Source organism: Haemorhous mexicanus, chromosome 5 (genome assembly GCF_027477595.1).
Source record: "Haemorhous mexicanus isolate bHaeMex1 chromosome 5, bHaeMex1.pri, whole genome shotgun sequence".
Lineage (NCBI taxonomy): Eukaryota > Metazoa > Chordata > Aves > Passeriformes > Fringillidae > Haemorhous > Haemorhous mexicanus.
The window spans coordinates 65,253,566-65,268,806 of NC_082345.1; the positions used below are offsets into that span (position 1 = coordinate 65,253,566).

At 35.7% G+C, this 15,241-nt stretch overlaps 1 protein-coding gene across 1 annotated transcript in view; it reads left to right on the top strand.

Annotated features, from left to right (window-relative positions):
- Positions 1–15,241, top strand: part of GNAI1 (G protein subunit alpha i1) — a 31,787-nt gene that overhangs the window by 12,017 nt on the left and 4,529 nt on the right. Inside the window, exons 2-5 of the mRNA XM_059847432.1 lie at positions 5,838–5,880; positions 5,961–6,102; positions 10,481–10,638; positions 12,137–12,265. Of these exons, the coding sequence (XP_059703415.1) occupies positions 5,838–5,880; positions 5,961–6,102; positions 10,481–10,638; positions 12,137–12,265 (472 nt within the window). The remainder of the gene's footprint in view (positions 1–5,837; positions 5,881–5,960; positions 6,103–10,480; positions 10,639–12,136; positions 12,266–15,241) is intronic.

Consider the following 15,241-nt stretch of genomic DNA (forward strand, 5'->3'; position numbering starts at 1 on the left):
CCTAGGAAAGAAATAATTTACAATAATAAAATTGTAATTAATTTTTGATTTCTTAGGGAATTTACAAAAATTTCAGTGGTGTATGGGTATAAATGGTATTGCTTCTGTAGGAATAAGCATGCAGCTGCTGAAACCTTGAGAATTCTCAGTTCTTTTATCTGAGTCAATGCCATAATTTTAGAATCTGTCACTTCTCTGGTTTAAATCAGTGATGTCATCTGTGATTCACACTATTACTACATGGCTAATTTACTGAAATATTTTCTGCCAGGTACTAATCATACAGATTCTTAATTCATTGAAAGATTTCTGGCATATTCAAATTCCAGAAGCTGTGGAAATTCCAAAACTAATGCCACCTTAGAAGTAATGAGTAATATCTCCCTTTGGTTGACTGTATGAAAACAGTTGGGAAGGGGAAAAGGGACATAAACTGCAAGGGCTAGCAGCTGCCCCAGAATAAGAATAATACCAGATGGTGGTAGATAACTGTTACTGTTTGGAGACTTCAAAAAAGGGGAGTGGACAAAATGAGAGAATTCAGGCAGAGTGTGGGTTTTGGAGAATGCTTCATTTAGTGTTCAACCTGTCCAGAGTGCATTGTAGCAAAGTTTCCTCTGTGGGTTTCTTGTACTAGCACTGATGTATTTTGAGTATAGTAACACTGATTGGCAGCTTGCATTCTAATTTTAATCTCATGTCTGAAGTATCATGCAGTGATAAGTTTAAGAGATTGTACTTCCCAGGTACAAAGCCACTTGATTTTTTTAAGAGATTCCTGACCCCATAGCAGAAAGAGTAGAAATCACTGGGTATTTAGCTTGTGTTGTGACCAGTGGCAGCTAAGAAACAGGCACAATTCAGCTTGTGCTTTCCACTGTGAAGTTCAAGTGTCTGACAGAATTGGATAGGAAAATTGTGGAGAGAGAACTTTACAATACTTGAATCCAAAAATTTACAACTCCATGTATTTTATTTTAAATTTCACATGTGTCTTTATGCTTGAGTCAGTCTGGTCTAAGTGTCCTATTCTACAGGCTGAAAAGCTGGCAAACATCTGTTGAAAGTTTTAAATGAATTACTCTTGTTTATTCTTGAACTCTCTTCTGGTTACATACGAGGCTGTATACATTTTGTGGGTTCTGTTCCTTAGTCTGACTTAGGGCTGACTTTGGTGTCATTTCAAAGCCAGCCCAATTTTTCTCTTTAGTTTTTATCTAATGCTTAAGTTATTTTTGATTTAGTCTGCATTTTTTTCCTATGCTACTATTACGGGGAGTGTATTTATTCTATTAGAAATAGTTGTACTTGAGAGTTGATTTTGTCCAAGAGGGATACCGTGAACTTGAAGTTTACCTTGCTTTTTACTGTGGTATTTGATTGGTTTTTTCAGTAACCAATTAGCAAATGTGTCGCAGGTTAGAAATGTTACTGTTAAGATCTCAGCCCTTCCTTTTGGTACATGGGTGCATAAAATATTTGTTCCAGAAATGAGTAGTTCAGGAATGCTTCCTATGTAGGCAGTGTGTGGGATAATAAGTCATGAGACATTCTAAGTTTTGCTTACCTGTTAATTTTAATCAAATTATTAAATGTTTCAATTCATTTTAAACACAGTTTTGCTCCATTTGGAAGGAAAATTCAGTTTAAGATGGTGTTTGATAAAATTTCATAGTAATGAGTCATAGGGCAAGAAAATTATTTAGGTTGGAAAAGAACCTTGAGTCCAACCCAGTCTTTTTAATTTTTTAAAAAGTTTCTTTTTGGAATTGACCAATTCACAGCTTGGAGAATCAAATATTGCTTTAGCTGTTTCTTAAATTTGTTTGAGCTCTGCTTGTCTTACTTTGTTCCTACATGGGGAAGATTCATTGAGACTGATCTGTTAAATGGTTTTTTGATTGTTTGGGGGGATTTTTTGGGTTTTTTTTGAACATGAAGATGCTTTGTTTTTTTTCTGTTTCCAAAGTAGAGAGCTGGCCTTGAAAGAAAAATCACAACATGAGCTCAGTCCCTCTTCTTTAGCTGAGTGTCAGCTTCACTGTGCTGCGAGTGGTGCAGTCGGGTTGGTCACAGGCCTGAGTTTATGTGCTAGCTCTGAATTCATGGAGTGCTGTCAGAATTCATGCTGCATCCAGCCAAATGCTGCTCTGGATAGCACAATACTAGCTGGGAAATAATGACATGTGAAGGTAGAGCCTGAGTATTAAACTTTGATGCAGAAGACCCTTCAGATTTTGTGGAATCTATGAGGATAATATGAAATTTTGCTATTTAAGTTGGATGTGCTTTGCTCCCATACTTTGGCAGTCTGCATAAGGAAGATCTATCTGCTTTCTGGCAAGCAGGTGTAAGAAGAGTATTAGATTTAATTGAGGTTATATTCTTGCTCAACTATGTGAAAAAAAGTTTAAAAATTCTTTAAATTCGATTTTTGTAGATTGTGTAGCCCTCTTTTTGAGGAGCACATAAAAGACATAAAGTGTGCAAGAGGAAGAAAGGACTAATCAATTATTAAAACTTCCATTAATGTAATGACCTAACAGTTAACTTAAATTTTCATTTAAAAGTAAACAAACAAAAGATGCCCACTACTCTTTTAAATTCAGAAATTACATGCTGCTGTTCTTCTAGTCTTAGCAGATCTGTCATGTCTTTTAAATAATATTTTTGTTATAAATAAGTAGTAATAGAGCCAGTAAGACTGTTCAAATTATTGACAATAGTGATATAAAATCAAGTATCACACTTAAATAGCAAGCAATAAATAGCATAATTTACTAGATGTTTGAGGAATATTCAATCAAGTCTGTCTAAATTTAGGCAGTGTTTGGTTGTGACAGTATAGCTAGCGCTGACATTTTATACACAGCTGTCACATGGAATATTTAATGCTGCTTGCTTCTGTCTAAAACTTTCTAAACCAGAGTTAGTTCTCTTTTTGCTGTATGCGCGACTTATTTATGCTGAGATAAAGGAGGGAATTTTACAAAGTATATCTGTCAGAAAACCTGGCAGGGTTCTGCATTCAGGAGTGCAAAAGTGATGAATTTCCTTTCAGTATGGTTCAATGAGTAAGGTGAAATTTTCCTGTCTGCCTTGTAAAGATTATTAGGAATGCTGCAGTCATTTCAGTGTGCAGTTAAAGGAAAAATACAAACCAAACAACCATTTCTGTTTTCCATTAAATATCATAGGGGAATGCACCTTCCAGGAGCTCACTGCTGATGTTAGGTACTCTGTAATAAATGACTTAATTATTCTTTGTGTATTATGGGTGTTTGTGGTTATTTTACTGAGAATGCTTTTATGATAATTGTAGGTATTTGGTACATGTGAATTTTAACACCATAGAGAAACATGCACATCTGACTCAAAAAATGGAGTACGAAGTGTATGACAAAAATAATTAAAATTTTAAACTGTAACTAGCCCTTAAATTGACATTCTTGGTTAGTCAAATGTGATACATTTTTAGCAGAACATTTTTTAAGGTTTTGTAAATGCTGTAGTATATTTCTTAATATCTCCAAAATTGCTGTTGAATGCAAGGAATATAGCATCTTCAAATTATTTGAATAAAAATATTATTCCAAAGCATATTATAGTAATTTCATTAATTAATCTAACCTTTAAACCTTTGTCACCTATTTGCGCTTAAGTGCATAATTAGCTATTTTGAGATTATTTGGTTTATGAATGCTTCAGGTGTCTAAATAACAACTGACTTCTGTACTGGTGTCTGATTTCTGTTTATATTAATGTACTTCCATAGCCACTCAGATTCTTAAGAACTATTGCTGCTCTGTAAAGCAACTTGCAAATTTATAAGAAACTCTATTGCTTTGACAAGAGCTAAAGATGGCATTAAGCAATCTAGACTGATGCTGACAAGCCTGCTCTATTCCTTAGCTCTATTCCTCTGAGCTCAATGTCTCCTCTTGGTGCCAGCACTCATTCTGTGGTGTTGGAGGAAGAAAGGTGTAACAACATCAGTAGCAGTGCTTGGGAGAAGGTGGGACAGCCTTTGACAGGCAGTCTTAAATTGGGCTGAGCCTGTCCTGAAGTACTTGGTTTAATAAGAGGAATATCCTAATAGGATCACTTCATAATATTTAAGTATAGAAATACTCTGTTCTACAGAAATAAAATACTGAGGTTGGAAGAAACCTCTTATTGGTCATCTAGTTTAGGCCTTGGCTCAAAGCCAGGCTAACAGCAAAATAGGTAAGGTTGCTTGGAGTCTTGTCCAGTCACATCTTGAAGATCTCCAAGGCTGAATTTCTGCTTCCTCTACGGGCACTACAGCCTCTTCATGGAGCAGGCTCCCTGCACCTCCTTCCCCTATCTCTCTGAAATTGGCTGTGCTAGAGGTTCTTAATTGCCTTAATTTGTTGTGTAGGTCTGACAAGTTTACTTCTGCTTTAAGCTGTCTTAAGTGGATGTTATGGAAACGACAGAAATTTACAGGTATCCAACCTTCTTCTCCCCACACCAGTCTAAGATTAAAATGCCCAGTTCTTTTTTCTTGAATGTCATCTGCCCTCTAAACATGTAAATGACCTTCAGCTGTTTTTTGTCTTATCTCATTTACTGGGTGCTGAGGGGGAGAATTGTATACAGTACTTGGATACAGCATAATGAATGCTGACTGCTGGGGATGAACAGTGTCCTTTGACTTGTCTGCACTGTTGCCACTGCAGCAGTGGAAGCTGTTGGCCAGGGTCAACCCAAACACCCACACAGCTGTGTGATCACTCTCTTCTCCCTTGGGATAAGGAAAAAAAAATAGAAGGAAGGCAAGAAAATACATGGATCAAGATAATGATGTTTTAATAGGGAAAGCCATGGCTTGCGCACACTATCAGAGCAAAGAGCAGAATTAATTCCTTCCTTCTCACTGGGAGGCAGGTGTTTGGCCACTTCTTGGAAAGCCTTTCTGTGGTCAGAGTTTTCTTTGGTTATATTGGAGTTGGACAATGGGTGATCTCTTTGCATTAGGAATACCTGTAGACTGTATGAAGCTTGTACTCACTTCTGCAAAGCTATATTGAGAAAGGGGAACTGTGAGAGGGAGAATTCAGCACAAGTTAGAGAAAAACTGGGAGTGTGCTATCTAAAGGGATTAGACTGCAGCTGTAAGAGTTCCACATATTTTTTAGGGTAAGAAGCAGACTAAAGATAGATTGTTTAGACAGCAAAAACTGTGTATTTTTTGCTGCTTGTTCACAGAGATACTGTTTTTCTAAGCTTTGTATTTTAACATAGCTTTTTGTTTAGTGGTGTTGTTGTTAAGCACTTAAAAAGATATCAGGTTGACTGGCAAACCTCATGCCATCTGTTTTAACAAAAAGTAGGCCTACTGTTGGTTTATTCATGCAAGGGTCAAAAGACGGTTATAAGGACTGAAGCCTTGAAGAATTTTAAGGTGTTCATTTGCAGTTTTGGAAGACCAGTAATGCAGTGTGAAGAATGGGTTTTGGTTAGGGTTTTGGTTAGGTTAAAAAGACAGAGGAATTAAGCTTTAGATCTCTTTGAAGCTGAGCAATTTATCACCTGTTCGCATTAGAAACACCAGCAGACTGGTGTAAAGATTTTGCTCATTTCTGTAAAAGAAAAGACTTTTTATAACTGAGATTTGTTCTTAAAATGGCTTGATTTTGAAATTTCCAGATGAAGGTGCATTTTTATATTAAAAATCAGTTTGTAACATGTTCAACATATTGTAACCTATTGAAGGTTTTTATATTGGTTAGATACATGAAGTGTAGAATCAAAATGTATTTTCAAAGATTAGTAAAAGCCTAATGGTACATTTTCACACATTTATTTTTCAGGAGCTGGTGAATCGGGGAAAAGCACAATTGTCAAGCAAATGAAGTAAGTGTGGCAAAATACTGTGATAGATAAGTATTTTTTTAATTTGAGTAGAGAATTTATTTTTTTTTTTTCTTCCATAGGATTATCCATGAAGCTGGTTATTCAGAAGACGAATGTAAACAGTACAAAGCTGTTGTCTACAGTAACACCATTCAGTCCATTATTGCTATCATTAGAGCAATGGGGAGGTTGAAGATAGACTTTGGTGATCCAGTCAGGGCTGTGAGTATTGAAGTACACACACAGACATACAGCTGAAATATCCATACTATTTCCTTCAGAAATCTTTGTGAGATACAGTGTTTGATGACTAAATCCTTTGGCGTTTACACACAAGGTGACCTGTGGAGTAGTCAGCATTGGGTTGATTCACAGCAACTATTTAGTTTAGATACTATTTTCTGAATTCTGTCTAAATTTGGAGAACTAGGCATCTGAATCTTAGAGTCCACAGTCATGTCTCTATGTGTGTGGACTTGGGGGCTACTAACTAGGTAATGTAAGTTAGGCACCTTGAAAAATACGGCTTAAATAGGGAGGCATCTAGCTACTTCTGCACTGTACTGCCTGCACTTCTCTATTAGATCATAGACACAACAGTGCCTGAAGCATTGCCAGCCTCTGAGCTGGATCCTGTTTCATACTGATTTCCAGTGTTGAGTTCTTTATTTTGCTCAAAGAGACATGGGCATGGAACTGCTGTTGGGATCCCATTTTTTCATTATACTAATCCTGGGATTTTTCCCAACAAATGAGACCTTTTTTGTACATTTTCCATCTTATTTTATCTAATGTCCCACATGCAAATCTCTGATGAGTTTGCCATTCCACCTGTTGGTATCTCCAGTCCTAATCCTGTGCTCTTACCTATGGTGACCCTGATTACATCCACATATGGTCAGGCAGGGACATGTTTGGAATATCTCTGTATAATTCTCAGTTTAAGTTTTTTTTGCTTGTCCTGTCATTACAAGACTCTATACAATCTGTGCTGCAGTGCTGAAACTGATCCCCAGAGTTGTTGGTCTGAACAGCAGTTCAGCAGTTTAACTTGGTTCAGGATGTATGCTTTTAGCTCCTCCCCACAGAAATCAGAAATCACAGTGCAGAATGCTCACCAGTACTGGTTTGGAAGCCAGAACTTGCCACATGGTGGCTGTCTCACAGGAAAGAGGGAGGAAGGATTTTGTTGTTCATGAACAGGTTCATAAGTATATGTAAGGTAGTCAAGAATATTTTGTCGTAAGTTCTTTCCATCACTTTAAGGTGGAATTACAGTTTGGGAGGAGAGGAGGGTTTTTAAAAGTAAGAAACAGTATATAGATTCTTCATTCTTGACACTCGTCAAGATTTTATTGGTTGTTTGAAAAGCAGTTTATAAATGTTAGAGTGTATTCATTCAGTAACCTTGTGAAATGCGGTATGTATGGTTGTCATTAGGAAGATGTTTGTAAAATTATGTATAGTGAGTCATAAAGTTGTATCTGAAGTCTGAATCTAATTGATAGCCAATTATAGCCATTTTTTTATGTATATATGTTAATTCTACCAGATGTCTGTTCAGTTGTAAGCATAACTGGTAAAAGCTTCAATTTCACTGGGTATTCCTCTCTACATTTGCTCTCATGTTTACTGCAGTCTGCCCTTGGGACCAAAGTTTTCCAGAGCACTGACAGTATTTCACTACTTGTTAGTTCAGTGTTTGTGCAGTCCTCTCTGGAGCCTGGCAGTTGATGCTGGAAAGAGGCAGATGGTAGACTTCTGTTACTGAATGCGTAGTAAAAGAAAACGGAGGAGGAGTAAATTTAGGTGTTAGCAGATAAAATGACTAACAAGAAGATTTTGAGGGCCGTAATATATATGATGTCAGTTTTAAGTCTCAGTTTCTCGACTTCAGAGAGCTGTATAAATGATGAGACAAACTTGTGTCAGGAGCAATCTTAAAATAGCTGTCCATCCCTTTGTACTTAGTCAGGTCTTGGTTTTTTTTTTTTTTTTTCAGAGGAACATTGGTATGGAACATTAGCATAAGAAGTTAGTAGTAGTATGTTCATACCTTAATAATTTTCTATTTTGTTCTAATTTTTTTGTCTTTAGAGAAAAAAATAGCTCAAAATTGTAACTCCTGGTCTAAACTGTTACATTCAGATTATTTTTCTTAAAGTTATGAGGTGAATTTTTGATGGTTTTGCTCTAAATGGGGTAAGGTATCTTTGGAAATCACAAACTCTTATTTCTGTCATAAGACTAATGGTAGAGCAGTGAGTTAAATGTTCTCTTTTTTCAAGTTATTGAATCAAGGGACCACAGGTAACACCAGCAGATCAGGTGTAAGTCTGGTGTATCCTTCTTTGAGCTACAGAATAGTTTAAGTAGAAGCATTTAGTGAAAGTGCTTCAATGGCTTGTGGACCACTTTCTGAATGTGAGATTTGCACCAGTTGGAGAGATTGTTAAATTGGTTATTTTACATTATGTTATGTATGGAATCTGGTTAAAAAAAGACACCTGTAGAGGAAGTTTCCCTATTTCAGTATAACTAAAGGAAAGTATCTAGCATTGATGAATAATTAAAATAGGACTTGATCATTGCATACTGCCTCACTTCTGGTGTGGTAGTTGCCATTTTAGCAAAAGGAAGATGGGGTAACAGAGATGATTTTTCATTTTATTGTTTGGCCTTTAAAAAAGCTGAAATCCATTTTCTTGTTCTACCTTCCTTTCTCCCACTCCCCTGTTTGAGAGCACGTCAAAGTCAGACCATCTTAGGTACAAAATGTCATTGTCTTTTGTGACAAAACTGTCCATTTCTAAGCTGTTTCCATCATGTATCTTAATATATTGTCCCTTCTTAAAGATTCGCTGCTTTTGTGAGTTGTAGGTCCTTGCATTTGCATCCACAAACAGTATTCAAAACTAGAACTGTCATTCAGGTTTCTTTTAGCAGGCATAGCGTTCAAATTAACTCATAGCTCCTGAAATTAACATAGCTTCTGAAATCTGACTATCCAACCCTTTGATCTTTACAGCTCTGGGTTTTGTATGTAATTGTTGGTGCAATCTGTTAAATTTTATTATTTGTTCACAGTTTGTTCTGTGTATGTATAGTAATCAGTATTTTTGTTTGAAGAATGTTGTTTGAGATTTCTACCTACTCTAGCTTTCAAAAGATGCTTTCAACTATACATCATATGTATACCTACAAATGTGTATAGATATGTTTGAATCTCTTCAAGTTTGGCTTGAGTTGACTGAACTGCAAGCCTTTCATTTTCAACCTCTGAAATTCAGTATTACCCAATCCATCTGTAAACAGTTTCCCTGTTAGCTCACACAGTCTTTGATTATTTAAGTCTACAGTGGACAGTATCTTTAGAACAATCACTGCTTTCTGTGCTAACCCTGCAAATGGGGATTTTTTTCACCACAGCTTTGTTTTGGAACAGCAAAGTGACAGATTTTTCTACAGATTTGCATATGTGTCTTCTCTTAGATTTTGTGAGAATAACCTTATATGTTGCCTTTTTTACATCCTCCTCTTTCTTGAAACATTTTCAGTTCCCAGCTGATATGTCTGAGTCTCTCTTTTCTCCTTCCTCCTTTCCAGATTCATTGTTCTCTTTCTTTTAATTACTGGACAAACAGTACATGCTGTGGGTAGTTGTTACAAGCTGATTTTTCTGGCTAACGTACCTTGGCATTGGATCATGTTCTCCTAAATACCAAGGTCAAGCAGCTGCCCACAGGAGAGTACTAATGTGTGTTTTCCCTATACCCATCTGCTGTCTTTCCTTCAGTGCCTTAAAGGTCTAAATATAGTAGAAATACTTTAGAAAATCAAATACTAAGTTTTGTTGCTCAGTCAAAATTGGATGTTGCTGGTGAACTGGTCAAATGCTGATAAAAGGGGAATGGTGGATTTACATTCTGTACTTCATTTGCCTCAAAGCCAGTTAATATATATCGTTTTAAAATCCAGCATTTGTTCCTAAAAATCTTGATGCTTGTTTCATACTAAATTACCAAGAGACCCTGGTCTCTGTAGAATAATTAAGGCAGCAGATGTTTGTAGCTAATTTATCTGGAAAGGTTTTTAGAAGTGTTTTTGTAATTCCTGAGATTCAAGATTTGGGAAGAGTGATTATTTGTCATTTTCAAAGTTGTGTAATTAATTAAAATTTAGCATTTAATGTGTTTTCTTCAGTTGTTCAACATACAGCTACCCTTCTGAAGGGTCTAGTTTGTATTGTAACCATTTTATCCAGTATGTGGTATTTTATGAGCAAATATGGTTAACTTTAGGTTTGAGCACAAAACACGTTACTAGTCCTGTTTATAAAAATCTCGCTCAAGTTATGAACAGAGCAGAATCTTTGTCAGCCTATGATAAATTTGATTACTAGTCTTTTCCTGTTGTTGGAAAATGTGGGAATTAACATCCAATGCAGAACTCTAAAATTGTTTTCTTTCACATTTTTTGTTTGGTAACATTCGCATTTACCAAGTTAAGTAATGCATTTGCTGCATCTAGTTCTTAGGTGATAATACTTCTGTTGTATTTCTCAATATTTCACTCTTCACCCTATGTTTCCATCCTAAAGGATGATGCTCGTCAGCTCTTTGTGTTGGCTGGAGCAGCAGAAGAAGGATTTATGACTTCAGAGCTTGCAGGAGTTATCAAGAGACTGTGGAAAGACACTGGGGTTCAAGCCTGTTTCAACAGATCTCGAGAGTACCAGCTCAATGACTCTGCTGCCTAGTAAGTACAGTGTGACACACAAGATTCTCTTTGCCTTCTTACTAGTAGCTAAAGCAGTATGAGGTGTCATGTTTTGACAAATTCTGCTCCCACGTAGATGGAAACCACAGAAGTATCTGGACAGAGATAGTGTCTGCTTGGGTCAAAATGCTGCAGGAAAGCTTTGAGGTTGGAAAGGAAAAGGCGCAATGTAATTATGAACTTGTCACGTTCTGACCACATGTTTCACTCCCTTAAAGAAGACAAAGATTAATTTGAGGTGCTTTAATAGGTTTTCTATTGTAAAAGAATGACTAAAGTACCTTTTTAGTATCTGAATGTGTCCCAAAAAATGTGATTACATGATCTCTATCACCAAGGATACTACTTTCTTTCATAATAGAGTTTTTTTCTATTTCAACATTGTTATGTTTTCATTGTTAATTAATGCTCTCTATTGGAAATGTGTTGAGCCAAGAAACAATTAGAATGTATCTTTTATGCTAGGGCACTTAAGTAAGAAAATAAAACATTAAGGAATAGGAAGGCAAAAATAAGATGTTGTGGCAGTAAGTAATGGTAAGTCAGTCAAGTAAAAGAGTCCACTGAAGGAAATGCAAGATGGTAGAGTGGCAATAGCAGTGATATTGCCTTGTAGTGCCATTTTTTTTTATGATTCTGAAGTATTTTGTAGCTCTTGAAGTTGTTTCTCAGTTGTATAAACTTTTTTCCATATGGAACGCTTCAGTTGGTGATTCGCATACTCTCCTGTGCTAACCTTCTGTGGTTTGTTTTGTTTTTTAGACAACTGTGACTCAAGTTTCATAAGAAAACTGTTCTTCTGGCCATATAAATGTATCTGTAAAATTGTTCACTTCTTGTTACACAGAAAATAGTAAATAGGGAAAGCACTGTGTTCTATGGGAAAAGTACAAGTAAGAGCTGTATAGTTTTTTGGAAACGCTGGATTTGGCCTACATTGCAAAGAGTTTGGCAATGAAAGCATACTAATTCTAAAAAATATATGCAATTAGGAATTCTCTATAGAAAGTTAATTGTTATGTATTAGTCATTTTCTTAGACACATTAATTCTGGCCAAAACACTGAGTTATTCTTTTCATATCTGTTATCAAATAGAGTGAGTTTGGGCTTTGTTTATGGTTCAAAGTAACCTGCAGTTCAGTAGGTTGCAAAGATGAAGATGTTATGATTAGTGCCAATAACATGGGTGTTTATGGAACCATGTTTGCATTTCAGAATTTCTAAAGAAGAATTCTTTGTAATGGAATAAATTGCTTAAGTTTTCTTTCTACTAGGATGAAATATCGTTGTGTCTCAAAAGTTTATTTCAAAAAACCTTGGAAATTTGAGTAGAATACTGTATCTTGTGTCTCAGAGAAAACTATCATAAAATTCAAGCACAGTGTAATGAATGGACTTAAAACTTATGTAATTGTTTGTAATTATTTTGTTGCTGTTTTATGAATAACTGAAAGCAGTGTTTATTTTTACCTTTAGTTACTTGAATGACTTGGACAGGATAGCACAAACCAGCTACATTCCAACTCAACAGGATGTTCTCAGGACTAGAGTGAAAACTACAGGAATAGTGGAAACTCACTTTACTTTCAAGGATCTTCATTTTAAGTATGTAAATCATGCATAGTTTTCTGTCTGTCAGAGTTCCTGTAAAATTATGGAATATGGCATTCAATGGTGTAATTTAGCAGATTTGTCTAACCACGTGCTTGATTTTTACCCTTCACTTTTTATGGAAAAAAAAAATACTTGTGCTTGAGTCAATTTTCTGAAGGCATGTGAGAGTTGTTGGAGCTCCGATAAATGTTTTGGTCATACTGAAAATGTTTTGTAAGGATACTTTTAATATAAATTAAATCTCAAAACAAATTATTACATTTTCTGCCATGTTAAATAGCTGTTTAGTTGGATTCTTGTTTTAAATTCTGTTGGAGAACTGGAAGCTCATTAGAGTTTGCTGGTGTTGTATGAAAGAGTAAATCCATTTTACCAAAGAGGTGAATTTAATGTGTCCTATACTCCAAGGTAGTATTTTAGAGGTAGGTAGGTGAAAGAATGTAACTTATGTTTTCTGTGGTGTGAGATTTAGAAAATAATGCCAATATTTTGAGCACTTTATGTCTAAAGACACAGAATCAGAGAATGGTTTGGTTTGGAAGGGACCTTAAAGATTCTCTAGTTCTAACCCTGCTGCGGTGGGCAGGGATACCCTCCACTAGACCAGGTTTCTCAAAGCTCCATCCAGCCTGGCCTTGAACACTTTTAGGGATGGGGCATCCATAACTTCCCTGGACATCTTGTTCTAGTGCCTCACCACCCTCACAATAAAGGATTTCTTGCTGATACCTAATCTAAACCTACTCTCTTTCACTTTGAACTCATTCCCCCTTGTCCTCTCACAATATGCTCTTGGAAAAAGTTTGCCTTGACGCACGTGCAACATTCAAGGTGAAAACACAAGATAGTGTTAACCATTAGCGTACTCTACCTCCTACTGATGAGGAAGAATGAGAAGAAAACTCAGTAAAACACACTTGAAGTATGGATTTAGATTCTGCAGAAATTGTTCAGCATGTCTGTATTGAATATTCATTTAGTATCTTCGTAGAAAATATTTTTTTTTCATGGAAATGCGTTGCAAATACTGAAATATGGGTGCTTCAGGACTGTGAAAAATCTGTTTTGTTTCCTTGTTTTAGGGTTTAAGAGTACAAAATATGTATTAATCCACAAAAGAATAGCTGATAAATGGTAATAAATCTCTTGCAAACCTAAGAAAAGTAGTCCTTAGCCAAGCCTAAAGAGAGAACTTCAGTATTCTCAGGAGCTCTCCATCTTCTCACTTACTTTCCAATGTTTCTTGTTCCATACTGTAGATGGGTCCAGTCTCTAAGATTATTGGGAGTTTTACAAGGACCATATGGTTACACTTGTGTAAAGTGTGTCTTTGAGCCAGGCCTGTGGAATTGTTTAGCTGTAATGTTGTACATTCAGGCATCTGTACCTGTGCCTTAGGCAATAGGCCTAATGAATTATTAGGAGGGCCTGCAGTACACTCTTACATAACCTTGAAAGAACTTTTAAGATCATCTAAACACATGAAAGGCTTGATTATACAAAGACAAGGGTACGTAAGTATGACTAGCTGCACAGAATCATTTTCTTTCCTGTTCTACTCTGTGTGTTTAGTTTCCTTCAGGTTGGGCCTCAATTCAGCCTTATCTGTAAAGCAATTAACATAGCTTTGATTATTGATTCAGTCTGAATTGCAAATAGCAAGTCATCTTCATCCTGTTTTATAGCCTAGTCCAAAAGTTGAGTCTGATTATTTATTAGTTTTGTGTTTAAATAACACTTTTTTTGTAGAAGTGTTAATTCTTATGGAAAATCAGGTCTCAGTACAAACTTAAAAAGCATGGAAATAGAATTGACAGAAGTAATTACTAAAATTTAAGGGATTAATTATTAAGATACAGTACAAAGTACAGTATTAAATACAAAATATAGTCTGTGGGTACAGCCATTGCTAGTTATTTGAGAACTGAGTAATAGGTGGCTGGCTCAGATTTGTATAGAGTGATATCCAAAGACCTCCCTTCAAAGATTTTTCTGAAGCTAAGGAGCACCTCTAAGGAATCCATTATTCAGCAGGAATTGTCTTTCAAGTGTTTTTGACGTGGCATTATCTCAATGTAGAACCTTAAACAGGCAGTGAGCATTGTCACTTCTGCAGCAGTTTTTCGAAGTATAAGACCTTGTTAGAGGTTACAGTTTTCTGACAGTTTTCTATGAGAAAGCAAAGGGTCTTTTTTTTTTTCTAATTTGTTTCCTTTTCTACTTACTTCTACTGTGGTTTTTTTTTCAATTTAAAACCTAGCAACTTGGAACACTTGAAGATATCTAAAAATAACAACTGTAATTGAATCCCTTCAAGTGCAATTTGCAGTGTTTCTGTAGTGCACTGACATTAAATCAGTTTTTTTACCTGCCCTGTACTTGCAACCTTACAAGTCATGGAAAACAGGAAAGGGGGCTAATAAAGAACACAAGTCAGCTTCAGTAAGTGTCATATGTGAAACTTAATTGCATTTCAGAAAATGCATTTATTGGAGAGAACATGAGGGGGTTTTTTACTATATAATGCTTATTTTGTCTTCTAAGATAATCTCTTAAAAGATCCCATTTAAATATGGCCAATTGAAGAACAGATTTAAGTTGTAATCGACTTAGAGAGAGGAGCTAAAACTCTCCAGGACTGACAGTCCACTTTGTTTATCAGTATCTTTTATTATGGTAGACTTTTTAGTAAAGCTAACTGTATATTTTTATTTCATACAGATTACAATTAACTTTGTTAATGAAGTATAATATTGTAAATAGTTAATTTTGTTTGTCTTTCATCTCATACTTTCTAAAATGTTCCCTAAAATGTATAGGAAGACTTTCAAAGCTTTATTAAAATTGAGGTGTATTCTGAGAAAATACAAGATACAGATTTTTTTGCCTTCTTTTTAAGATGTTGTTCTGAGACTTAAACAGCTGATAGTTCCAGATTTTGTTGGTTAATATTCAGAAAGCTAAAAA